At 54.9% G+C, this 25884-nt stretch overlaps 4 protein-coding genes and 3 gene segments (V, D, J or C); 4 read left to right on the forward strand and 3 right to left on the reverse strand.

Annotated features, from left to right (window-relative positions):
• Positions 1-949: 949 nt before the first annotated feature.
• On the reverse strand, positions 950-2050 carry LOC128854467 (T cell receptor alpha variable 1-1-like). The segment is given in 3 exon segments: positions 950-1056; positions 1141-1458; positions 1916-2050. Coding segments are annotated over 3 exon segments (489 nt in total).
• LOC128854582 (olfactory receptor 6F1-like) lies at positions 1233-8388 on the forward strand. 3 transcript variants are annotated; one of them, XM_054088622.1, is made up of 3 exons: positions 1233-1372; positions 4670-4745; positions 6407-8388. In XM_054088622.1, exons 2-3 carry the CDS (start codon positions 4698-4700, stop codon positions 7349-7351), a joined length of 993 nt encoding a protein of 330 aa, XP_053944597.1. In that variant the 5' UTR covers positions 1233-1372; positions 4670-4697; the 3' UTR covers positions 7352-8388. The 3 variants fall into 3 exon arrangements, with proteins under 3 accessions (XP_053944597.1, XP_053944598.1, XP_053944596.1); XM_054088623.1 differs by lacking the exon at positions 1233-1372 and adding an exon at positions 2088-2195; XM_054088621.1 differs by lacking the exon at positions 1233-1372 and having other exon boundaries at positions 4272-4745.
• On the forward strand, positions 1265-19527 carry LOC104066490 (olfactory receptor 6F1-like). Of its 2 annotated transcripts, none has more exons than XM_054088620.1 (3): positions 1265-1372; positions 14774-14849; positions 16511-19527. In XM_054088620.1, the coding sequence occupies exons 2-3, from the start codon at positions 14802-14804 to the stop codon at positions 17453-17455; spliced, it is 993 nt and encodes a 330-aa protein (XP_053944595.1). In that variant the 5' UTR covers positions 1265-1372; positions 14774-14801; the 3' UTR covers positions 17456-19527. The 2 variants fall into 2 exon arrangements, with proteins under 2 accessions (XP_053944595.1, XP_053944594.1); XM_054088619.1 differs by lacking the exon at positions 1265-1372 and adding an exon at positions 14593-14673.
• LOC128854604 (feather keratin Cos1-2-like) lies at positions 9159-9729 on the forward strand. Its single transcript, XM_054088642.1, has one exon. The coding sequence runs from the start codon at positions 9168-9170 to the stop codon at positions 9468-9470; it is 303 nt and encodes a 100-aa protein (XP_053944617.1). The 5' UTR covers positions 9159-9167; the 3' UTR covers positions 9471-9729.
• Positions 10455-12212, reverse strand: LOC128854468 (T cell receptor alpha variable 1-1-like). The segment is given in 3 exon segments: positions 10455-10546; positions 11308-11625; positions 12084-12212. Coding segments are annotated over 3 exon segments (474 nt in total).
• Positions 19528-21554: 2027 nt separating the features above from the next.
• LOC128854601 (feather keratin Cos1-2-like) lies at positions 21555-22370 on the forward strand. Its single transcript, XM_054088638.1, has one exon. The coding sequence runs from the start codon at positions 21790-21792 to the stop codon at positions 22090-22092; it is 303 nt and encodes a 100-aa protein (XP_053944613.1). The 5' UTR covers positions 21555-21789; the 3' UTR covers positions 22093-22370.
• Positions 22371-22554: 184 nt separating this feature from the next.
• On the reverse strand, positions 22555-25599 carry LOC128854594 (T cell receptor alpha variable 12-2-like). The segment is given in 2 exon segments: positions 22555-23199; positions 23662-25599. Coding segments are annotated over 2 exon segments (609 nt in total).
• Between the last annotated feature and the right edge of the window lie 285 nt (positions 25600-25884).

The raw sequence follows: 25884 nt of genomic DNA on the forward strand, positions 1-25884 counted from the left end.
GTGCTCTGTTTCCTCTCTGTTTCCTCTCCCAGGTACCCTCTGACTCTGAGCCATGTCCTGCTGCAACCCGTGCCAGCCCTGCCAGCCCTGCGGCCCGTGCCCGCTGGCCAGCAGCTGCAACGAGTGCTGTGTCCGGCAGTGCCAGAGCTCCACCATCGCCATCCAGCCCTCTCCCGTGGTGGTGACCCTGCCCGGACCCATCCTCAGCTCCTTCCCACAGAACACCGTTGTGGGCTCCTCCACCTCCGCTGCTGTTGGCAGCATCCTCAGCTCTCAGGGAGTGCCCATCAGCTCCGGGGGCCTTGACCTCTCTGGCATTGCCGGACGCTACTGTGGCAGGAGGTACCGCCTGTGAACAGGATGTTGCAGAAGCCCCAGGGAGACACCTTGAGGAACTCAGAACATCAGCAGAGGACCAGATCTTTCATCATGGATTCCAGGATAATGGAATGGTTTTGGCTTTATTCCCTTTTCCTTGTTTGCTTTGGTTCCCCTTGACAGCAAGGTCCCCCAAAGCCCAGCCTGCTGGGGACCCTCTGTCTCCTCTCCCTCCTTGGGGCAGATTGACAGAAATGACATGGGAACTTCTCTACAGATCTCAGACAATAAGTTACTCCCAGGGCTCCCTGCACTTCTAACTTCCACTTGGATTGACTTGGTTTCCCTCTTCTGACTCATTAAAGTTCTGCTGCATTCAAGCTTGGCTTTTGGTGTGCTCCTTTCTTCTTGAGTGCTGCCCATGCTTTCAAAAGAGAAAGGTGATGCTCTGGTTGAGAAGAAGAGGGCACGAGGAGACCCTTTTCCTTTCACAGAGGAAGGGGAGGCTGGGATCTCCTGCAGGGTCACTTCTTTGGGCATCATCCCTCACCGCTGAGTTGCCAACCTTCTCAGGAGTGGAAAAGAAGCAGTCATTGGAATGACCCCCATCTTCTGCTCCAGGTGTCTCTCCTCACAATCCTACAGTCCTGTGGTCATGGCCAGCAGAGAGCAGCAGGGAAGTGTTGCCCATTTCGCTGGTTGCTGCCTGGTGGAAACCAAAAGCCACCTCTGCAAAGCCTTTGGGCAGAAGCAGCACAGAATAAAGCCTTCCCCCAGGCTCAGCCTTGCCAGCCCCAGCCCCTCCCTGCCCCAGGTTTTTGCCCAGCCCAGGCAGCTCCTGCACCAGCGTGTCCTGCACAGCACAGAGGTACACGGCGCTGTCAGAGCCTTCGACTTCCTCCAGCTGCAGGAGGCTGGATTTCTCTGTGGGGTTCAGCGATGTGGTGAAACGGCCGTTCCGCTTGGAGCCAGTTCCTGCCTGATAGGAGACCAGCTGGGGAGCCTGGCCTTTCCTCTGCTGGTACCAGGACAGATATGGAGGCACTGATATCTGGTAAGTGCAGTTTGTTCGAAAGGTGTCTCCCTGTTTCAGTGTGACTGGTCCTTCTTGCTGGGTGACGGTGATCTGCCCCAGGGTGCCTGGAGGAAAGCAAGGGTCAGCAGCTCTGCAGGGAAAGGCTCTGAGATGCAAACCAAGAGGGCAAATGGCATGTGGGAGGAGAAGGCTCCCTGTGCCCGGCTCAGCAGCCAGAGCTCCAGGGATCAGAAGAGCAAGGCAGGGGGTGTCCTTGGGAGGAGATCTCAGCTCAGCGTGGCTCTCTCAGTAGAATTCTTCCCTCCCACAGGCAGTCCGCCAGAAAAAACTGGGCTTTCACCCCAGGCCTTCGCTCTCCACTCAGGTGCTGCCTGGAGTCCAGAGCACAGCCTGGAGTGCCTGGCCCTCCTCTGCTGCCTCCAGGACATCTCCAGCTGGGCCAGGGTCCTGGAAACTCCTACAAAGCTGATCCATCCTATTCTCCCCACAGAGAACTGTAGCAGGGCTGAAGGTCTGCTGGAGAAAAGAGGAATTGTGCCTCCAGCCCAAGGCAATGCTTACCCAGTGGCTGCCTCAGGAAGGCAGTGAGGAGGAGATATGTGAGGCGCCTGCTGTGACCACTCATCCTGCAGGAGTGAGAAAGACTGAGAAACCCCCACGAATCCCCTCAGAGCCTTCAGAGAGCAGAGCTGCCAGCAAGGACTCTGCAAGGGGAGCAGAGACTGAAATGGGGAGGAGAAAATGTTTGTTCCCAGCACAGCTGCAATGCTTGTGCATGGCTCCTCCCTCCTGCAGCTGTGACCCATGTTTCCCTGCAGCCCAGACCTTCTGCCTTTCCAAGGTGAGGGCTCTAAGGACATCACCACCGTCTCACCCTACCAATCAGCGTTGCACACTCATTCTGCTGCATAAATACCATGTCTTGCTCACATGTTGAGCCTTTGGCCAATCCCCAGGGCCAGGGAGACATTTTCCCTCCTTGGGCTTCCTTGGCCAGCAGCAAACACAGTCACCTGGGGAGGCAACATCAACACAAAATCGGGGTGAGCTTAGGAGGGAGGGGAAGAGAAGGACTTGGCATGTCCTCATGCACCTGAGCCCAAGGCATTCAGCTGAGAATGGCTGGAGCTTCTGGCTGAGATCAACTCTTCCAACAGACCCACCAGAGTGACCAAGGGTGATGGCCCTGCCTGTTCTGGACCTGACCAGCACTGGAGCTGAGTTTTCTGCCATAGGGCTGTGTTCCTGTCCTGGAAATAGCTTTTCCCCAGTCATGCTATCAATAAAGATCATCTGCTTCCTAACCCCACCACAGGAGACCCCATAATAAGCAGAAGGGCCTTCCTAATGATGACAGCATCCACAATTATCCTTATTGGAGAGGGAGGGATGACATTTCTTCTGACAGAGCAGGGAGCCCTTTGGCCCAGGTGCTGCTGTGGCTCTTGGCATGAGCCCTGGTTTGCCTGCCCAACTCAGGAGACCTTCCAAAGGCAGAGGAAGAGCACAGGATCCATGCAGGTTTTCCACCTCAGACAAGGGCCTGGTTGCCAGAGGTTGGGTTTACTTAACGGTGATTGAACCCATCTCCTGACAGAGCAGCAGCGGTTCTTTACATGGCTCTTGTCCCCTTGCTGACCCCTGTGATTTGCCCCCCAAGGAACAGGGATGTGGAAGCTGCTGGCACGTGTTGCCATGCGGTGAACAACTGTTGGGGCTGGGATGTTTGAACACTGAAACGAGGAGCAGAACTGCTTCCTTTGAGGAAAAGCTCAACTGACAAAAATGGCACAACGCTTCTGTGGATGAGATGTGCACAGTGTCCTGTGCCCTCCAGAGGGGACAACTGTGCTGTGCGAGTGACAGAGCAGTGGCATGAGGAGCATGGGGATGTTGCTGAGATTCTTTCCTTAGAGATGGTCAACACCCACCTCAAGGTGGCCCTGAGCACCTAGCTCTGGGTGGCCCTGCTTGAGCAGGTAGTTGGACCAGATGACCACCAGAGGTCCCTTCCCACCTCCTGTGTTTCCTTATTCTGTGAGAGCAGCTGATGTTGAGCAGCTCAAAGCTCCCAGCACCTGGAGGGATGGAAAGGTACCTGAACTGTCCTCTCTTTCTCTCTAGGCCCAGCACTAATAAATGGCATTTAAGGATCGCTTTGAAGAGCCTGAGTGCCTGTCTTACCTGTGTCTGTTGGTATCATTTGTGGTGTCCCAGCGTCAGTGGTTGCAGCCTGAGGGGAGTCTGGCTTGTCCCAGGCACACTGGATTTGTGTGTCTGTGTGCTGTTTAAGCCTGCTGTCCAGTTCATCCCGAGTGTCCATGGAAGAAAAGCTGGTGCTTCTAAGGCATGGATCGCCTCATGTGTCAGACAGCATCTACTGAATGGGCTGAATTGAGGCTTGAAAGCACTATTTCTCTCTGATGATGATCAGAGGAGCAAAGATGGGTCGCTCACTTGAGACCCTGCTCTGCAGGCAGAGATCAGTTCTCCCCCTACTCAAATCTTGTCTGACTTTGTGCTTAGACCTTCACTTACGGGAAGCCTGAAGGCTGAGGCATTAACTACAACCACAGGCTCTAAACTGAGGGACATGAATCCCGTCCCTTACTCTCTGTGGATTCAGGGGACCACAGGGGCCACCCAGGAGGTGTCCGGATCATGTTAGCATCCAGCACCAACTGCTTCTCACTCCCAGTCTCCTGGGACTCGGCTTTGTCAGACCTTCCCTACATGTCACTTATCGGCCACCCAAGAGAGCACTGAGCTCCTGACAAGGTTCACGAACCACAACTTGGGGAAGGAAGAAACACCCAGCCACTCCAGAGAATCGCTTTCCTCCTCTTTAATTGGCCTTTGTGAAGAGAGAGCCTCATCCAGCTGCACCAGCTGCAGGAGATCCCTCGGAGATCAAACTCCCTGGGGCACAGAGGGAAAACAGAAAACATCTCCTCAGTCTGGGCAGGTTGAGCTTCAGTGAGTCCAGGAGGTGGGTGTGGGATAGTTTCATGCTAACGATGCTGGTGACTCTGATGTTTGCTCTCCCTGCGTGGAGCTGAACGGGAGAGAGTTTACAGCCTGCGTGCACACAGGGTCCCCTTTGGGGGAGTGCAGTGGTGTCTGTGAGGGGGAAAGAAAAGGTGGGAGCAGAAGCCGTTACTGCCTCCTGGGTGGATGGAGAGGACACAACCTCAGGCTGTTGTCTACAGCGAGAAGTGAGTGGGCAAGGGGGGAGCTGTTTATCCCTGTTTCTCCTGGCATCACGGCTCCGGTGCTCCTCCAATAAATCAGACTCTTCCCAATGTTTTCCCTCAGCCAAGTGGACCCTGGCTTCACCTGGAGGATGGTGCAGGAAGAGATGTCACCTGGATCATTTCCTTTGGCTGAGCCGGTGAGTGAAGCCTCCCCAGACCCACAGCACAGAGCTCCAATGCCGTGAACAGTAACGGAGAGACAGATCAAGGGGGTTACTCTGTCTTTTAGCAACAACAGGAGATTTGTGGGATGTAAATTCCTAAGGAGGAAGAAAGGAGAGGAAGGGATTCTTCAGGAGGGGATTCTACCCCATCTCTCTTACACACCCAGCCAAGGCTGAGATCAGTTCTCTCCCAGGGAACTGGTCAGGAATCCTCCATTGTCAGCAGGGAGGGCACAGATCATACCCTGCATCTGGGGTGGCTTTTCCGCAGAGGGATTCAGCTCAGAGAATTTTGTCTTTAGTCACTGAGGCACAGCTCCTCTGCCCCAGCTGAGATGTCCAACTGACCCATCTGAGCTTCTCTTTAGACTCCTGCCTTGCTCCTGGGAGACAACCTGATATTGCTAGATGTCTTTTAGCACTATGTGTGAGCTGAGATGAGCTATGTCCACCTGGAGTCATGTGTCCAGTTCTGGAATCCCCACGTAAGAAGGATATGAACTGTTGGAACAGGTCCAGAGGAGGCCAAGAAGGTGATCCGAGGGCTGGAGCACCTCTCCTATAAGGACAGGCCGAGAGAGTTGGGCTTGGTCAGGCTGGAGAAGAGAAGGGTCAAGGGAGACCTTGGAGCAGTTTCCAGTACCTGAAGGGTCTAGAGAAAGGTGCGGAGGAAATTTTACAAAGTTCTGGAGTGATAGGATGGGAGGGAATGGATTTACATTGGAAGGGGGAAGATTTAGATTAGACATAAGGAAGAAATTCTTCATGACGAGGGTGGGGAAGCCCTGGAACAGGTTGCCCAGGGAAGCGGTGGCTGCCCCATCCCTGGAGGTGTTCAAGGCCAGGATGGATGAGGCCTTCAGCAGCCTGGTCCCATGGGAGGTGTTTCTGCCCATGGCAGGGGGTTAGAATGGAGGATCTTTAATGTCCCTTCCAACCGAAACTATTGTAGGATTCTCTATCTCCCTTGTGCCCTTTCACTGCCCACTGAGAAATGACAGCAAGTGGAGGACCCAGGACAGGAGCATTTCATCATAGATCTTTCTCCTTGGTCAGCAGAAGTCCTGCCCCTGTCCCTGAGGTGGCGGGGTATATCCCACCCATGCTGTGCTGAGAATCTGATGTCAGTGGAGGCCATAGAGGGATTTGAAAAAGTTTCCTGTGCTGAAAGGTGGGAGGAAGCAAAGAGACACCCTCGGTCCCATTGGCTGAAACCATAGACCAGTACTGGCTGCCCCGAGGAGTGGAGATGGGCTCTTCTCTCCCTCACTGCAACAGCCTTTCATGGAGCTGCAGACCCTCAGCTCTTCACCCTTTCCTAAACTGGTTTTTCATTTCCCAGAGGTGATTGCAGATATTTTCTTCTAAATGAGATGGTTGTGTGTGTGCTCCGGGAAATGTTTCTCCATGTACATCGGATGGTGGAGGCCTGGCCTTCAGGATCAGGTCTAGTTCTCCAAACATGGCTCTGCAGCAAAGGATTTCCCTGACCAATGGAACCTGGGGCAGATGCTGTTCTCCCATCCTCTGCATCAACCACGTTTTCAGGGTGATGGCTTTGTCTCACTACCAGGAGCACCTGAGGGACCAGCACAGGCATGCAAACTCTCACTGAAACTTTCCTGTCTTTGCAGATGGACCTGGACATATGGGAGGACATGGAAAATGGGACGAGTGTGGAAGAGTTCATCCTTCTTGGCTTCCAAGGCACGTGGCATTTCCGGGTCTCCCTTGCGGTGCTATTTGCCCTGATCTACTCCCTGACAATAATGGGCAACACATCCATCATAGCCCTCGTGTGGACAACCAGGAAACTCCAGACGCCAATGTACTTTTTCCTCTGCAATCTCTCCTTTCTGGAGATCTGGTACACTACGGGCGTTGTTCCCAAAGCCATAGGAGTCCTGCTGGGAACAAGCCAGACCATCTCCTTCCGTGTCTGCATCCTCCAGTTATTCTTTCTTCTCTCCCTGGGCTCCACTGAGTGTTTTCTCCTGTCTGTCATGGCCTATGACCGCTACTTAGCCGTGTGCTGCCCCCTGAGGTACAGCTCCCTCATGAGCAGGGGCCTCTCTGCTCGCCTGGTGCTCGGCTCCTGGCTGGGAGGCTTTCTGGCCATCTCCCTGCTGGCCTTCCTGACCTCCAGGCTGACGTTCTGTGGGCCGGATGTCATCAATCATTTTCTCTGTGATATCGATTCCTGCCTCGCCCTCTCTTGCAGTGACACGTGGCCCGTGGAGCTGGCAAGCTTCCTAGTCTCCATCGTTGTTGTGGTGGCCTCCTGTGTGGGCACCCTGGTCTCCTATACGTTCATCATCTCTTCCATCCTGAGAATCCAGTCAGCCCATGGCCGCAAAAAGGCCTTTTCCACTTGCTCTGCCCATCTCGGTGTCGTCACGATCTGGTATGGCTCCACCGTCTTCCTGTATGTCAAGCCATCAGCCCAGAACTCCCTGGAGCGGAACAAACTCGTCAATACCTTCAACACAGTTATAACTCCTCTGTTGAACCCCTTCATTTACACACTCAGGAACAGAGAAGTGAAGGAAGCTCTGGTGCGCGCTTTCCAGAGAAAGTGAAGTGGCTTTGCAAGGGCCTCAGTGGGAGCAGAGAGATTCACCCCATCCCACCCATCCCCGCTGCCCTGCACAATCTCTCACCAAAGCGCAAGCGCCCCTGGGCATCACAGGGCATGAGAAACCACCAGTTCCCCCGGCGCTCCTCTCACCCACCTTACAGCCCTCTTAGGTGGGGCTGAACTCCAATTCTCAATCCCCCCTTCCCTCTCTTTGCTCCTGGGTAAACTCCAAATGCCTCACAATGTTCAAAAGAGCAGCGCTTGGGAAGGGTCACCAACCCCCCCAGGAAGGGTTCTCCAAGCAGACACGGGAGCAGTGGTTCCTCCCTCGGGTTTGTGTTCCACTTTGCTCAGCGCTTCACTTTGTCAGGGATTCACCTGAATTGCCGGAGCGATCCCAGCAGCTGCCCCACTGCTTTAGGAAAGGGCCTGGGTTGCTCTACTCACTCTGACCTTTTCGTGGTGCAGCCGTGCCGCGTTCTTGTGGCAGTTTCACCAAATCCTGCTCTGGTTCCAGGTAGAACTGGCAATGTCTGGCACCTCTCCCTTTGGCTGTTATTCCCAGCATAAGACACTCAATATCATTTACATTCCTCTCCCTTCCCTCGATCCAGGCTCTGAATGTACTTTCAAATTTGTAATTAAACATATGCAAATCACTCTTCCATGCTGGATGTGCCAGGGCATTTCCACCTCTCAAATCCTGCACCAGTTTTTAACCGTCCATTGTTCCACCACTCGGGGCTTTCTTGTGGAAACCCATTCCCGGGATGGGCAAAGTCCCCAGAGCACAGGTGTCACAGCTCTTGGGGCTGCTGCCTGGGTACCAAGTCTCTCCTGACACACACTGGGAGGGTGTCAGCACTGCCAGAGGGCTCTTGTTTCCCCCCTTCCAATGGTTTCCATTGCAAAAGAGAGGAACCACAGTCTCAAAGCTCTTCTTCCTGCACACAGACAGTGAAGGGCGTCCACGGGAGCACTTGCTAGGGAGGAGACCTCAACCTGGCAGAGACCCCTCTATGAACAGTGTGGGATTGATCTCAGGGGAGTGTCGGCTCTGCAAGGGAGAGGTTTGAGCCTGGAAGGAGCTCACAGCATACACAGAGAGGGGACGACACAAAACTGTCCAGAATTTCTCCCAAGGGCCGTGTTAGGCAGGATGGGGAGAAAACCCAGCAGCAAACGTACGCACCTGGGGAGGCAAAACCAAGACATAATCGGGGTGAGCTTAGGACGGAGGGGAAGAGAAGGACTTGGCATGTCCTCATGCACCTGAGCCCAAGGGATTCAGCTGAGAATGGCTGGAGCTTCTGCCTGAGATCAACACTTCCAACAGACCCACCAGAGTGACCCAGGGTGACGGCACTGCCTGTTCTGGACCTGACCAGCACTGGAGCTGAGTCTTCTGCCATAGGGCTGTGTTCCTGTTCTGGAAATCGTGGGGCCTTTCATCCCTGCACTCGGAAGAAGCCTTCATTGGGGAATGGGCATGGAACAAATGTGAAAATGAAAAGGCATCCGTGGTGGAAACAAAAGTCCTGTCCATGTCATCAGCTGTGATGGTTTGCATTCTAGGTGAGTTTGTCAGAAAATTGTTGCTTCTGCAAAGGTGCCTCTGGTCCTGCGGCAATGAAGGGCAGGGATAAAAGCCAGCCCGAGTCCCTGCTCCCTCATTCCTTTGCCTCCTTCTCCTTGGGAACCAGGTGAGTCTGAATGCTCTTCATCCCCACTCAGTAGGGCACTTGGCTGCTCCTCACACACTCCTGTGCTCTGTTTCCTCTCTGTTTCCTCTCCCAGCTACCCTGTGACTCTGAGCCATGTCCTGCTGCAACCCGTGCCAGCCCTGCCAGCCCTGCGGCCCGTGCCCACTGGCCAGCAGCTGCAACGAGTGCTGTGTCCGGCAGTGCCAGAGCTCCACCATCGCCATCCAGCCCTCTCCCGTGGTGGTGACCCTGCCCGGACCCATCCTCAGCTCCTTCCCACAGAACACCGTTGTGGGCTCCTCCACCTCCGCTGCTGTTGGCAGCATCCTCAGCTCTCAGGGAGTGCCCATCAGCTCCGGGGGCCTTGACCTCTCTGGCATTGCCGGACGCTACTGTGGCAGGAGGTACCGCCTGTGAACAGGATGTTGCAGAAGCCCAAAGGAGACACCTTGAGGAACTCAGAACATCAGCTGAGGACCAGATCTTTCATCATGGACACCAGGATAATTGAATGGTTTTGGCTTTCTTCCCTTTGTTTGGTTCCCCTTGACAGCGAAGTCCCCAAACTCCAGCCTGGTGGAGACCCTCTGTCTCCTCTCCCTTCATGGGGCAGATTGTCAGAAATCACATGGGAACTTCTCTACAGCCAATGATCTCAGACCCTAAGCTGCTTGTTGGGCTCCCTGTACTTCTAACTTCCACTTGGATTGACTTGGTTTCCCTCTTCTTATTCATTAAAGTTCTGGTGCATTCAATCCTGGCCTCCGTGTGGTCCTTCATTATTGGGTGCTGCCCATGCTTTCCAAGGAAATAGTGCAGCTCTGGTGGAGAAGAGGAAGAGGTCGCGGGAGACCATTCTCCTTTCACAGAAGGGAAAGTCAGAGGCTCCTGCATGGTCTCTTCTTTGGGCACCACCCCTCTCTTTGGGCAACATCCTTCTTGTTGCTCTGTGCGCAGTGACCATCCGGCTTTGCCTTGCTGTGTCTGCCCACAGCTGCTCAGAAAGCATCAACAGCCCCGTGAGGTCTTGAGGAAGGGCCGTCCTCTCGCTCTGGCTGGAACTGTGCTGGTGTGGGAGTCTCTGGGAGATGATTTGAATTGCAGAATGGAAGGGCTGGTAAAGCAAGGAACAGGCTTTGGGCTGCCATAGCTGCTTATTCAGCTTCCTCTCCACTCCATCACCAAATCCAGGAGCCATGGTTCGCTGCAGCTGGAAAAAGGGCCCCGTGGTGCTGAATGCATCCAGGCTGGATATTGGAGCTGAGCCTGTGGCAGTTGAGGACAACCCATCACAGAAATGGGGGCAGTGGAAGGCTTTGTTTCTGGAGGCGAGCAAGTTGCTCTGTTACCGAGTGTGCAGGAGAATGTGCTTTGGAGGGGGAGGAAAAGGAGATTGGTGGGTCAGTGCCTCTGCCCTGGGCACATCTCCAGCAGCCGGGGGCCAGCACCATTCAGCTGCACTCCAGCTCCTCCTGCCCTGGGAACCTGCTGCTCTGTGGGGTCAGGGAGAGAGCAGTGGAGAGTGTCCCTGTGTGAGAGCACATTCCCTGCGGATGGGGACACACACACACAGGATCACGGACACCTGCATGGAATCACACACAGGTTTGGAGTCACAAGCAAGTTCGCCCAAACAGAGCTGCTCACAAACAAACAAGGAAGGAACCTGCATGGGAACACAAAAAACCCTGGAGTCTGCTGAGGAACCTAAGGACAAGGACAGCAGGTCTGGAATCTTCTGGGTAAGGACAAGGTCCAGGCACAGCCATGGCCTTGTTTGTGTGCTCCCAGTCTGCACAGGAAGGGGACCAGGCAAAACCATCCAGAACTTCTCCTGAGAGTGGCCTCAGGCAGGATGGGGTAAAAGACCAGCAGCAAACACACCCACCAAGGGAGACAACAACAAGGGATAATTGGGCTGAGCTGAGGAGGGAGGGAAAGAGAAGGACAGGGCACATCCTGCTCATGACCAGGGGAACCTGCTCATCCAGCAGATACTTTGATTTGCAGAATGGCAGGAGTGGAAAAGAAGCAGCTGTTGGAATGTTCCCCATCTTCTGCTCCATGTTTATCTCCTCACAATCCCACAGTCCTGTGGCCATGGCCAGCATGGAGCAGCAGGGAAATGTTGCCCATGGCTCTGGCTGCTGCCTGGTGGAAACCAAGAGCCCCTTGGGCAGAAGCAGCACAGAATAAAGCCTTCCCCCAGGCTCAGCCTTGCCAGCCCCAGCCCCTCCCTGCCCCAGGTTTTTGCCCAGCCCAGGCAGCTCCTGCACCAGCGTGTCCTGCACAGCACAGAGGTACACGGCGCTGTCAGAGCCTTCGACTTCCTCCAGCTGCAGGAGGCTGGATTTCTCTGTGGGGTTCAGGGATGTGGTGAAACGGCCATTCCGCTTGGAGCCAGCTCCTGCCTGATAGGAGACCAGCTGGGGAGCCTGGCCTTTCCACTGCTGGTACCAAAATAAGCCATAAAAGTTGGAAGTCTGGTAAGTGCAGTTTGTTCGAAAGGTGTCTCCCTGTTTCAGTGTGACTGTTCCTTCTTGCTGGGTGACGGTGATCTGCCCCAGGGTGCCTGGAGGAAAGCAAGGGTCAGCAGCTCTGCAGGGAAAGGCTCTGAGATGCAAACCAAGAGGGCAAATGGCATGTGGGAGGAGAAGGCTCCCTGTGCCCGGCTCAGCAGCCAGAGCTCCAGGGGTCAGAAGAGCAAGGCAGGGGGTGCCTTTGAGCAGGAGATCTCAGCTCAGCATGGCTCTCTCAGCACAATAATTCCCTCCTGCAAGGAAAACCCCAGAGAAGAGCTGGGCTTTCACCCAGGCCTTCGCTCTCCACTCAGGTGCTGCCTGGATTCCAGAGCACAGCCTGGAGCGCCTGGCCCTCCTCTGCTGCCTCCAGGACATCTCCAGCTGGGCCAGGGTCCTGGAAACTCCTACAAAGCTGATCCATCCTATTCTCCCCACAGAGAACTGTAGCAGGGCTGAAGGTCTGCTGGAGAAAAGAGGAATTGTGCCTCCAGCCCAAGGCAATGCTTACCCAGTGGCTGCCTCAGGAAGGCAGTGAGGAGGAGATATGTGAGGCGCCTGCTGTGACCACTCATCCTGCAGGAGTGAAAAAGACTGAGAAACCCCCACGAATCCCCTCAGAGACTTCAGAGAGCAGAGCTGCCAGCAAGGACTCTGCAAGGGGAGCAGAGACTGAAATGGGGAGGAGAAAATGTTTGTTCCCAGCACAGCTGCAGTGCTTGTGCTTGGCTCCTCCCTCCTGCAGCTGTGACCCATGTTTCCCTGCAGCCCAGACCTTCTGCCTTTCCAAGGTGAGGGCTCTAAGGGCATCACCACCGTCTCACCCTACCGATCAGCGTTGCACACTCATTCTGCTGCATAAATACCATGTCTTGCTCACATGTTGAGCCTTTGGCCAATCCCCAGGGCCAGGGAGACATTTTCCCTCCTTGGGCTTCCTTGGCCAGCAGCAAACACAGTCACCTGGGGAGGCAACATCAACACAAAATCGGGGTGAGCTTAGGAGGGAGGGGAAGAGAAGGACTTGGCCTGTCCTCATGCACCTGAGCCCAAGGCATTCAGCTGAGAATGGCTGGAGCTTCTGGCTGAGATCAACTCTTCCAACAGACCCACCAGAGTGACCCAGGGTGACGGCACTGCCTGTTCTGGACCTGACCAGCACTGGAGCTGAGTTTTCTGCCATAGGGCTGTGTTCCTGTCCTGGAAATCCTGGGGCCTTTCATCCCAGCACTCAGGAGAAGCCTTCATTGGGGAACGGGAATAGAACAAACATGGAAATGAAAAGGCATCAGCAAAGGAAACCAAAGCCTGTGAGAGGCTCCGCGAGACGATTTGATTTGCAGAATGGAAGGGTTGGTAATGCAAGGAACAGGCTTTGGGCTGACCATAGCTGCTCCTTCAGCTTCCTCTCCACTCTGTCACCCAATGCAGGAGCCATGGCCAGTAGCCATGGGCAGCTGCATCTGGAAAAACTGCCCCATGGTACTGAATGCATCAAAGCTGCAGGGGGGCAGTGGAAGGGTTTATTTCTGAAGGAGAGCAAGTTGCTCCAGTACAGAGTGTGTAGGGGAATGTGAAGATCAGCAAAGACAAGGGCACTGGAGGCACTTCCCAGGACAGCTGCGGGTGGGTGCAGGGTTCTTTGCTCTTTCATTCATTCCCCCAGAGCATCCATGCTCAGCAATTGCCAGACTTTCTGGGAGAGACGAGTTTTTACACACAGATCTCATCCCTCTGCTTGGTGGAAACGACGCTTGGCATCCACTTTAGTCTCCTGTCCTCTTTCCTATGTGAAAAGCCAGGTGTCTTGACAAAAACATACAAGTGGAAGAATGGAACCCCTCACACCAATGTCCTCCTCCAGGGAATTACGGCTGACAAAGCGTTTCTCAGAACCACTGAAGGCCAATCTCTGATTAAACAGTTTCACTTCCATGTCTGAAATAGCTTTTCCCCAGTCATGCTATCACTAAAGATCATCTGCAGCAGCACGGCTGGGATTCCTAACCCCACCACGGGAGACGCCCTAATAAGCAGAAGGGCCTTCCTAATGATGACAGCGTCTACAGTTATCCTTGTTGGAGAGGGAGGGATGGCGTTTCTTCTGACAGACCAGGGAGAGTTTTGGCCCTGACACAGACCTGGGTCCGGATTTGTGTGTCTGTGTGCTGTTTAAGCCTGCTGTCCAGTTCATCCTGAGTGTCCGTGGAAGGAATCAGGTGCTTCTAAGGCATGGATTGCCTCATGTGTCAGACAGCATCTACTGAATGGGCTGAATTGAGGCTTGAAAGCACCTATTTCTCTCTGCTGATGATCAGAGGAGCAAAGATGGGTCGCTCACTTGAGACCCTGCTCTGCAGGCAGAGATCAGTTCCCACCCTCCACTCAAATCTTGTCTGACTTTGTGCTTAGACCTTCACTTACGGGAAGCCTGAAGGCTGAGGCATTAACTACAACCACAGGCTCTGAACTGAGGGACATGAATCCCTTCCCTTACTCTCTGTGGATTCAGGGGACCACAGGAGCCACCCAGGAGGTGTCCGGATCATGTTAGCATCCAGCACCAACTGCTTCTCACTCCCAGTCTCCTGGGACTCGGCTTTGTCAGACCTTCCCTACATGTCACTTATCGGCCACCCAAGAGAGCACTGAGCTCCTGACAAGGTTCACGAACCACAACTTGGGGAAGGAAGAAACACCCAGCCACTCCAGAGAATCGCTTTCCTCCTCTTTAATTGGCCTTTGTGAAGAGAGAGCCTCATCCAGCTGCACCAGCTGCAGGAGATCCCTCGGAGATCAAACTCCCTGGGGCACAGAGGGAAAACAGAAAACATCTCCTCAGTCTGGGCAGGTTGAGCTTCAGTGAGTCCAGGAGGTGGGTGTGGGATGGTTTCTTGCTAACGATGCTGGTGACTCTGATGTTTGCTCTCCCTGCGTGGAGCTGAACGGGAGAGAGTTTACAGCCTGCGTGCACACAGGGTCCCCTTTGGGGAAGCGCAGTGGTGTCTGTGAGGGGGAAGGAAAAGGTGGGAGCAGAAGCCGTTACTGCCTCCTGGGTGGATGGAGAGGACACAACCTCAGGCTGTTGTCTACAGCGAGAAGTGAGTGGGCAAGGGGGGAGCTGTTTATCCCTGTTTCTCCTGACACCACGGCTCCAGAGCTCCTCCAATAAATCAGACTCTTCCCAATGTTTTCCCTCAGCCAAGTGGACCCTTTCTTCACCTGGAGGATGGTGCAGGAAGAGATGTCACCTGGATCATTTCCTTTGGCTGAGCCGGTGAGTGAAGCCTCCCCAGACCCACAGCACAGACCTCCAATGCTGTGAACAGTAACAGAGAGACAGATCAAGGGGGTTACTCTGTCTTTTAGCAACAACAGGAGATTTGTGGGATGTAAATTCCTAAGGAGGAAGAAAGGAGAGGAAGGGATTCTTCAGGAGGGGATTCTACCCCATCTCTCTTACACACCCAGCCAAGGCTGAGATCAGTTCTCTCCCAGGGAACTGGTCAGGAATCCTCCATTGTCAGCAGGGAGGGCACAGATCATACCCTGCATCTGGGGTGGCTTTTCCGCAGAGGGATTCAGCTCAGAGAATTTTGTCTTTAGTCACTGAGGCACAGCTCCTCTGCCCCAGCTGAGATGTCCAACTGACCCATCTGAGCTTCTCTTTAGACTCCTGCCTTCCTCCTGGGAGACAACCTGATATTGCTAGATGTCTTTTAGCACTATGTGTGAGCTGAGATGAGCTATGTCCACCTGGAGTCATGTGTCCAGTTCTGGAATCCCCACGTAAGAAGGATATGAACTGTTGGAACAGGTCCAGAGGAGGCCAAGAAGATGATCCGAGGGCTGGAGCACCTCTCCTATAAGGACAGGCTGAGCGAGTTGGTCTTGGTCAGGCTGGAGAAGAGAAGGGTCAAGGGAGACCTTGGAGCAGTTTCCAGTACCTGAAGGGTCTAGAGAAAGACGCAGAGGAAATTTTACAAAGTTCTGGAGTGATAGGATGGGAGGGAATTGATTTACATTGGAAGGGGGAAGATTTAGATTAGACATAAGGAAGAAATTCTTCATGACGAGGGTGGGGAAGCCCTGGAACAGGTTGCTCAGGGAAGCGGTGGCTGCCCCATCCCTGGAGGTGTTCAAGGCCAGGATGGATGAGGCCTTCAGCAGCCTGGTCCCATGGCAGGTGTTTCTGCCCATGGCAGGGGGTTAGAATGGAGGATCTTTAATGTCCCTTCCAACCGAAACTATTGTAGGATTCTCTATCTCCCTTGTGCCCTTTCACTGCCCACTGAGAAATGACAGCAAGTGGAGGACCCAGGACAGGAGCATTTCATCATAGATCTTTCTCCTTGGTCAGCAGAAGTCCTGCCCCTGTCCCTGAGGTGGTGGGGTATATCCCACCCATGCTGTGCTGAGAATCTGATGTCCGTGGAGGCCATAGAGGGATTTGAAAAAGTTTCCTGTGCTGAAAGGTGGGAGGAAGCAAAGAGACACCCTCGGTCCCATTGGCTGAAACCATAGACCAGTACTGGCTGCCCCGAGGAGTGGAGATGGGCTCTTCTCTCCCTCACTGCAACAGCCTTTCATGGAGCTGCAGACCCTCAGCTCTTCACCCTTTCCTAAACTGATTTTTCATCTCCCAGAGGTGATTGCAGACACTGTCTTCCAAAGGAGATGGTTGTGTGTGTGCTCCGGGAAATGTTTCTCCATGTGCATCGGATGGTGGAGGCCTGGCCTTCAGGATCAGGTCTAGTTCTCCAAACATGGCTCTGCAGCAAAGGATTTCCCTGACCAATGGAACCTGGGGTAGATGCTGTTCTCTCATGCTCTGCATCAACCACGTTTTCAGGGTGATGGCTTTGTCTCACTACCAGGAGCACCTGAGGGACCAGCACAGGCATGCAAACTCTCACTGAAACTTTCCTGTCTTTGCAGATGGACCTGGACATATGGGAGGACATGGAAAATGGGACGAGTGTGGAAGAGTTCATCCTTCTTGGCTTCCAAGGCACGTGGCATTTCCGGGTCTCCCTTGCGGTGCTATTTGCCCTGATCTACTCCCTGACAATAATGGGCAACACATCCATCATAGCCCTCGTGTGGACAACCAGGAAACTCCAGACGCCAATGTACTTTTTCCTCTGCAATCTCTCCTTTCTGGAGATCTGGTACACTACGGGTGTTGTTCCCAAAGCCATAGGAGTCCTGCTGGGAACAAGCCAGACCATCTCCTTCCGTGTCTGCATCCTCCAGTTATTCTTTTTTCTCTCCCTGGGCTCCACTGAGTGTTTTCTCCTGTCTGTCATGGCCTATGACCGCTACTTAGCCGTGTGCTGCCCCCTGAGGTACAGCTCCCTCATGAGCAGGGGCCTCTCTGCTCGCCTGGTGCTCGGCTCCTGGCTGGGAGGCTTTCTGGCCATCTCCCTGCTGGCCTTCCTGACCTCCAGGCTGACGTTCTGTGGGCCGGATGTCATCAATCATTTTCTCTGTGATATCGATTCCTGCCTCGCCCTCTCTTGCAGTGACACGCGGCTCCTGGAGCTGGCAAGCTTCCTAGTCTCCATCGTTGTTGTGGTGGCCTCCTGTGTGGGCACCCTGGTCTCCTACACGTTCATCATCTCTTCCATCCTGAGAATCCAGTCAGCCCATGGCCGCAAAAAGGCCTTTTCCACTTGCTCTGCCCATCTCGGTGTCGTCACAATCTGGTACGGCTCCAGCGTCTTCCTGTATGTCAAGCCATCAGCCCACAACTCCCTGGAGCGGAACAAACTCGTCAATACCTTCACCACAGTTATAACTCCTCTGTTGAACCCCTTCATTTACACACTCAGGAACAGAGAAGTGAAGGAAGCTCTGGGGCGCGCTTTCCAGAGAAAGTGAAGTGGCTTTGCAAGGGCCTCAGTGGGAGCAGAGAGATTCACCCCATCCCACCCATCCCCGCTGCCCTGCACAATCTCTCACCAAAGCGCACGCGCCCCTGGGCATCACAGGGCATGAGAAGCCACCAGTTCCCCCGGTGCTCCTCTCACCCACCTTACAGCCCTCTTAGGTGGGGCTGAACTCCAATTCTCAATCCCCCCTTCCCTCTGTTTGCTCCTGGGTAAACTCCAAATGTCTCGCAATGTTCAAAAGAGCAGCGCTTGGGAAGGGTCACCAACCCCCCCAGTGCTCTGCTCACTCTGACCTTTTCGCGGTGCAGCCGTGCCGCGTTCTTGTGGCAGTTTCACCAAATCCTGCTCTGGTTCCAGGTAGAACTGGCAGTGTCTGGCACCTCTCCCTTTGGCTGTTATTCCCAGCATAAGACACTCAATATCATTTACATTCCTCTCCCTTCCCTCGATCCAGGCTCTGAATGTACTTTCAAATTTGTAATTAAACATATGCAAATCACTCTTCCATGCTGGATGTGCCAGGGCATTTCCACCTCTCAAATCCTGCACCAGTTTTTAACCGTCCATTGTTCCACCACTCGGGGCTTTATTGTGGAAACCCATTCCCGGGATGGGCAAAGTCCCCAGAGCACAGGTGTCACAGCTCTTGGGGCTGCTGCCTGGGTACCAAGTCTCTCCTGACACACACTGGGAGGGTGTCAGCACTGCCAGAGGGCTCTTGTTTCCCCCCTTCCAATGGTTTCCATTGCAAAAGAGAGGAACCACAGTCTCAAAGCTCTTCTTCCTGCACACAGACAGTGAAGGGCGTCCATGGGAGCACTTGCTAGGGAGGAGACCTCAACCTGGCAGAGACCCCTCTATGAACAGTGTGGGATTGATCTCAGGGGAGTGTGGGCTCTGCAAGGGAGAGGATTGAGCCTGGAAGGAGCGCCTCCTCTTTCCTTCTGGAAGCAGTGGTGTTTCTGGAGGTGATTCACCAACCTCCTGCATCCTCCGGGCTGGGCACTTGGCCCTCAGCCCTGCAGCCAGGCCGGGCACCTGGGCCCAAGGACAGGCTGATGCCCACCCTTGTCAGATGGGCTCTCCTGCTCGGTGGCATTACGGAAAACCCCTGGGACAGCCTCTGAGGCTGGAGAAAAAGCCTGAGCACGGCTCTGTCCTCATGTCCCCACCACTGATTGTCATTCCTTGCTCTGGGGGAAAAACTGCATCTGCAGAGGATTGAGCCATCTGGAGCCTCAGAGAGCATCTGCAGCACCACCTGAAATGTCCAGGGCACCCGAGACACAGCGGACTGCAGGATACTGAGGGCTCCACCAATTCCCCACCAACGCTGCCTGGATCTGTCGGGAGACATAGAGGGGCTGGAAAGTCAGCACCCTGCAGCTGAGCTTCCCCATGATGGGTTGGGGTGCCAGTGCCTAAGAACAGGAACCAGGTCCACTCCTGTTGCCCAGGGGAGGAAACAAGATCATAGATATGGGGTTACTATTTGTTCCACAGACACACCAGCATGGGCAGCGGAACACAGGGGCTCTCTCCAGCACTGGGGATTTCCCGGAGAAGGAGCAGAGACTCAAAAACAATAGGACCACTCTCCAGCCCTGGATGAGTGCAGGAAGGACTTCAACAGGAAACCTGTCCAGTGTCTGCTGATGGGGCTTTTTCCATTTGCTCATTCCCAGACTCTGGGAGAGAAAGGGCTCTTCCCTTCTTGGGCTCCTGTGGACATTGGGCAAAACCATGAGTGCAGCTGGGACTCCTCCCAAAAGCTGTGACCACCAGTGGATGCACAGGGCAACGGAAGGAGAAGATGAGCTGAGAGGTTCCTTGCCCTGAGTCTGCACTCCATGGTCCAGCTCTTTGAAGCAGAGGACATATCCAAACCTGCTTTGCCCTGGTTATATTGCAGCCATCAGGGGCCTTGGACTTTTTTAATCATCAAAGACCCTGGATCTGGGTGGATCTGGAAAAGGCCCGCTGGGCTGTTCTTCCCAGCAACCCAGGCTGGGGAGGCAGAGGATCAACTTCCCTCAGCCCCAGGTGCTGCTGCTGGGCAGGTTGAGCTCAGAGCTCCCAGCAAGCAACAGGGAGGGAATCACTCCCCAGACTACCCCACAGGTTTCTGTGCAGCGCTGCACGCTCTGGGCACCAGGGTGGGCTCAGTGCACAGAAATAGGCAGCGCTGTCCTGGAGCTCTGCATCCTGCACCTGCAGAAACACCTGTGTGTCCCCTGCAGACAGCACAGAGGAGAACCTCCCTGAATCCACACGACGTTTCCATTTGGCCACCTGCAGCAGCATCTGAGGGGACTGGGACTGGTGCTGCTGGTACCAGAGAATGAAGAAATTTGCATAGCTAGCTGAGAAATTGCAGTGCAGAGTTGTGCTGTGTCCTGCCTGGATGGTCATCTCTGCTGGGAACTGGAGCACAGAGTCCTTTTGGGCACCACCTGGGAAGCCAGAAAGGGCTTTCAGCTTTGCTTGCCTCTCAACCAGTCCGTCTGTTTCTCCATCACCTTGGTCACTGTCCCCACTGCCCAGCTCCCTTTTCCCAGCCTCTCAAAGGCTGAGCTCTCTGTCCCTGCACTCTTCTCTCTGCAGGTTCCTGCCACACCTCACAACCCACATCTCCTTTTTTTCAGCCACACTCCCGGCATTTCTCTACACTCCACCTCCCCACCTCTCCAAGGTTTTCCCCATCCCCACAGAGATCGGTCCCCTGGGATCCAGTGCCCCTGGCAGAGCAGCTCCCATGCGCCCCATCGCTCCCTTCCCCAGCAGCGCTCCCTCTCGCAGGCTTTCTCTGCATCAGCAGCACAGTCAGGAAGGCTCGGTCCCTGCCCGCTCAGGCTGAGCTCTGGTTCCTCCTGCGTGCCCATCCCTCCGGAGCTGCCCCCATCCTTTGCCGTCCCCACCCGCAGCCCCTGCTCTCCCGACACAAACACTCCCAGGGCCCCAGGGACTCAGCCCTCCCGGCTGCTCCCTTCCACCCGCAGCGCCACAACCTCGTGCCTCCTTCTGCCCAGCCTCCCGCTGCCATCTCACCCGACGCTGCCAGTGCCAGCAGCGCTGCCAGGAGAAGGAGGACCATGTCCCGCTGTGCGTGCGGGCAGGAGGGACCTGAGGCTCTGCCCTTGCCCTCTGCTGCCCCTGCCAGCTCCAAGAGGCGTCCCAGCCCCAGCGCCGAGGGTGGAGCCCAAGCCCCTCCCTGCTGCTCCAGTGCGGCCTCTCGGGGTCTGTGCCCCCCAGGCTCTGCCCCCCAGGCTCTGCCGAGAGAGAGCAGCGCCCTGGGGGGAGCCCTGTCCGTGCCAGGGACAGGCAGCCCTTGGACCTGCTCCTGCCAGCACCCGCGAGCCCAGGCTGCCCCCAGCTCTGCAGGAGACGCAGAAGGCACCGCTGACCCCACCCTGGGCCCTGGCCCTGGGACCCCCCACCCCTCAGCGGCTCACACAGACACAAGGAAAAAACCCACATGGGACCGCAACCAACTGTGGACTCTGCTGAGTAACTCCAGGCCAGGCACAGAAGAATTGGAATATTCTGGGACTGGACACGGCCCAGGCATTGCTATGGCATTGTTTGTGTGCTCAGAGCATACACAGAGAGGGGATGAGGGTAAACCGTCTAGAATTTCCCCCGAGGGCCGTGTTAGGCAGGATGGGGAGAAAACCCAGCATCAAACGCACCCACCTGGGGAGGAAAAACCAAGACATAATCGGGGTGAGCTTAGGATGGAGGGGAAGAGAAGGTCTTGGCATGTCCTCATGCACCTGAGCCCAAGGGATTCAGCTGAGAATGGCTGGAGCTTCTGCCTGAGATCAACACTTCCAACAGACCCACCAGAGTGACCCAGGGTGACGGCACTGCCTGTTCTGGACCTGACCAGCACTGGAGCTGAGTCTTCTTCCATAGGGCTGCGTTCCTGTTCTGGAAATCGTAGGGCCTTTCATCTCAGCAGTTGGAAGAAGCCTTCATTGGGGAATGGGCATGGAACAAACATGGAAATGAAAAGGCATCCGTGATGGAAACAAAAGTCCTGTCCATGTCATCAGCTGTGATGGTTTGCATTCTAGGTGAGTTTGTCAGAAAATTGTTGCTTCTGCAAAGGTGCCTCTGGTCCTGCGGCAATGAAGGGCAGGGATAAAAGCCAGCCCGAGTCCCTGCTCCCTCATTCTATTCCTTTGTCTCCTTCTCCTTGGGAACCAGGTGAGTCTGAATGCTCTTCATCCCCACTCAGTAGGGCACTTGGCTGCTCCTCACACACTCCTGTGCTCTGTTTCCTCTCTGTTTCCTCTCCCAGGTACCCTGTGACTCTGAGCCATGTCCTGCTGCAACCCGTGCCAGCCCTGCCAGCCCTGCGGCCCGTGCCCGCTGGCCAGCAGCTGCAACGAGTGCTGTGTCCGGCAGTGCCAGAGCTCCACCATCGCCATCCAGCCCTCTCCCGTGGTGGTGACCCTGCCCGGACCCATCCTCAGCTCCTTCCCACAGAACACCGTTGTGGGCTCCTCCACCTCCGCTGCTGTTGGCAGCATCCTCAGCTCTCAGGGAGTGCCCATCAGCTCCGGGGGCCTTGACCTCTCTGGCATTGCCGGACGCTACTGTGGCAGGAGGTACCGCCTGTGAACAGGATGTTGCAGAAGCCCCAGGGAGACACCTTGAGGAACTCGGAACATCAACAGAGGACCAATTTTTCATCACGGATTCCAGGATAATTGAATGGTTTTGGCTTTCTTCCCTTTTCCTTGTTTGCTTTGGTTCCCCTTGACAGCAAGGTCCCCCAAAGCCCAGCCTGCTGGGGACCCTCTGTCTCCTCTCCCTCCATGGGGCAGATTGACAGAAATCACACGGGAACTTCTCTACAGCCAAAGATCTCAGACTCTAAGCTGCTCCCCGGGCTCCCTGCACTTTGAATTTCCACTGGGAGGGACTTTGTTTCCACCTTCTGACTCATTAAAGTTCTGCTGCATTGAAGCCTGGCTTCCGTGTGCTCCTTCCTTCTTGGGTGCTGCCCATGCTTTCAAAGGAGAAAGGTGATGCTCTGGTGGAGAAGAAGAGGGCACGAGGAGACCCTTTTCCTTTCACAGAGGAAGGGGAGGCTGGGATCTCCTGCAGGGTCACTTCTTTGCACATCATCCCTCACCGCTGTGTTGCCAACCTTCTCAGGAGTGGAAAAGAAGCAGTCATTGGAATGATCCCCATCTTCTGCTCCAGGTGTCTCTCCTCACAATCCCACAGTCCTGTGGCCATGGCCAGCAGAGAACAGCAGGGAAAAGTTGGTCATTGCTCTGGTTTCTGCCTGGTGGAAACCAAAAGCCACCTCTGCAAAGCCTTTGGGCAGAAGCAGCACAGAATAAAGCCTTCCCCCAGGCTCAGCCTTGCCAGCCCCAGCCCCTCCCTGCCCCAGGTTTTTGCCCAGCCCAGGCAGCTCCTGCACCAGCGTGTCCTGCACAGCACAGAGGTACACGGCGCTGTCAGAGCCTTCGACTTCCTCCAGCTGCAGGAGGCTGGATTTCTCTGTGGGGTTCAGGGATGTGGTGAAACGTCCGTTCCGCTTGGAGCCAGCTCCTGCCTGATGGGAGACCAGCTGGGGAGCCTGGCCTTTCCTCTGCTGGTACCAGAGCAAGCCACGCAAGTTGGAGGTCCGGTAGGTGCAGTTTGTTTGAAAGGTGTCTCCCTGTTTCAGTGTGACTGGTCCTTCTTGCTGGGTGATGGTGATCTGCCCCAGGGTGCCTGGAGGAAAGCAAGGGTCAGCAGCTCTGCAGGGAAAGGCTCTGAGATGCAAACCAAGAGGGGACACAAAGTGTGAGAAAAGGCTCCCTGTGCCCGGCTCAGCAGCCGGAGCTCCAGGGGTCAGAAGAGCAAGGCAGGGGGTGTCTTTGGACAGGAGATCTCATCTCAGCATAGCTCTCTCAGCACAATAATTCCAGAACCCTCCCACAAGAATATCCCCGGAGAAGTGCTAGGCTCACATCCATGATTTCTTTCTCCACTCTGGTGCTGCCTGGAGTCTCAGGGCACAGCCTGGAGTGCCTGGCCCTCCTCTGCTGCCTCCAGGACATCTCCAGCTGGGCCAGGGTCCTGGAAACTCCTACAAAGCCAATCCATCCTGTTCTCCTCACAGACCATTGTTGGGGGTCTAAGGATCTCCTGGGGAGAAGAGGGATTGTGCCTCCAGCCCAAGGCAACGCTTACCCAGTGGCTGCCTCAGGAAGGCAGTGAGGAGGAGATATGTGAGGCGCCAGCTGTGACCACTCATCCTGCAGGGCTGAGAGAGTCTGAGAAATCCCCACATCCCTCCTGAGGGAGCAGAGCTGCCAGCAAGGACTCTGCAAGGGGAGCAGAGAATGAAATGGGGAGGAGAAAATGCTTGTTCCCAGCACAGCTGCAATGCTTGTGCTTGGCTCCTCCCTCCTCTTAGCTGTGACCCATGTTGCTCCTCTACAACCTTATGTTCTGGAACCTGGAGAGAAAGTGTGAAGGTTTCAGTCTACTGTTCATCAGCTTCTCCTGTCTGCATTGAGCTCAGACTCCTGACTCTGCAGGATGGATTTCTGGGTGGCAAGTGCATATTGTCAGCTCTTATTGTGCTTCTTATCCATCAGCTCCTCAAGCCCTTCTCTTCAAGGGTGCTCTTAGTCTATCCTCCACCCACCCTGAGTTTATCCTTGGCATTGCCCTGACACTCCTGTGTCCCAAGTCCCTGAGCTTGGTCACCACACCACCCCCCAACTCCTTTTCTCTGCCAAAATAACATGATCGCTTTCTATGATAAGGTGATCCACTTCCTGGACGAGGGAAAGACTGTGGACATAGTCTTTTTAGACTTCAATAAAGCCTTTGACGCAGTTTCTCACAGCATTCTGCTTAGTAAACTTGGCTGCCTCTGGCCTGGACAGGCGCACCCTCTCCTGAGTGGAAAACTGGTTGGATGGCCGGGCCCAAAGAGTTGTGGTAAACGGACTTAACTCCAGCTGGAGTCCCGTCACCAGTGGTGTCCCCCAGGGTTCAGTGCTGAGTCCAGTCCACTTCAGTATCTTTATCAATGACCCGGATGAAGGCACTGAGTGCACCCTTAGCAAGTTTGCAGATGACACTAAGCTGGGAGGAGGTGTGGATCTGCTGGAGGGTAGGGACGCTCTGCAAAGGGACCTGAACAGGCTGGACCGATGGGCTGAGACCAATGGGATGAGGTTTAACGAGGCCAAACACTGGGTCCTGCACTTGGGGCACAACAACCCTGTGCAGCTACAGACCAGGAGAAGAGTGGCTGGATAAGCTGCCTGGAGGAGAAGGGCCTGGGGGTATTGGTTGACATTCAATTGAAAATGAGCCAGCAGTGGCCCAGGTGGCCAAGAAGTTCAATGGCATCTTGGCTTGGATCAGAAATGACGTGGCCAGGAGGTCCAGGGAGGTGATTCTGCCCCTGGACTCGGCACTGGTGAAGCCACACCTGGAATCCTGTGTTCAGTTCTGGGCCTCTCTAGAAAACAAGGATGTTGAGGCTCTGGAGTGAGTCCAGAGAGGAGCAAGGAAGCTGTAGAAGGGGCTGGAGAACAAGTCCCTTCTACACTCAGGAAGCGACTGAGGGACCTGGGGTTGTTTAGCCTTGAGAAGAGGAGACTGAGGGGAGACTTTATTGCTCTCTACAACTACCTGCAAGGAGGTTGTGGAGAGGAGGGAGCTGGAATCTTCTCCCAAGTGATAAGTGAGAGGACAAGGGGGGGAACAGACTCCAGCTGTGCCACGGGAGGGTCAGACTGGATATCAGGAAAAGATTTTTCACAGCAAGGGTCATGGGGCCCTGGCAGAGGCTGCGCAGGGAGGGGGTTGAGCCACCATCCCTGTAAGGATTTAAAATACGGGTAGACGAGGTGCTCAGGGACGTGGTTTAGTGGCAGGTAGTAATGGTTGGAATCGATGACCCAAGAGGTCTTTTCCAACCTGGTGATTCTATGAGACTATGATGATGATCATCATCATCTGGATCCACATTCGCTGAGGAGCCGTTCCTCACAGCGAGGATTTGGACATCCGGTCCCTGGACAAATGGGAGAGCTTACACAGTGTATCTCCTTGTAGCTGAGGTCTCCAACAATTGCTGCAACCCGCTGAGTTTTTATACCACTGAACAAAGAGCCCCAGGTGCTGCTGCTGGGCAGGCTGAGCTCAGAGCTCCAGGCAAGCAGCGGCAGGGAGGGAACTGCTCCCCAGAGCACCCCCCACGTTACTGTACAGCGCTGCACGCTCTGGACACCAGGGTGGGCTCAGTGCACAGAAATAGGCAGCGCTGTCCTGGAGCTCTGCATCCTGCACCTGCAGAAACACCTGTGTGTCCCCTGCAGACAGCACAGAGGAGAACCTCCCTGAATCCACATGAGGTTTTGTTTTTGTCACCCGGAGCAGCATCTGAGGAGA

This window comes from Cuculus canorus, chromosome 25, assembly GCF_017976375.1.
Source record: "Cuculus canorus isolate bCucCan1 chromosome 25, bCucCan1.pri, whole genome shotgun sequence".
NCBI classification, from domain to species: domain Eukaryota; kingdom Metazoa; phylum Chordata; class Aves; order Cuculiformes; family Cuculidae; genus Cuculus; species Cuculus canorus.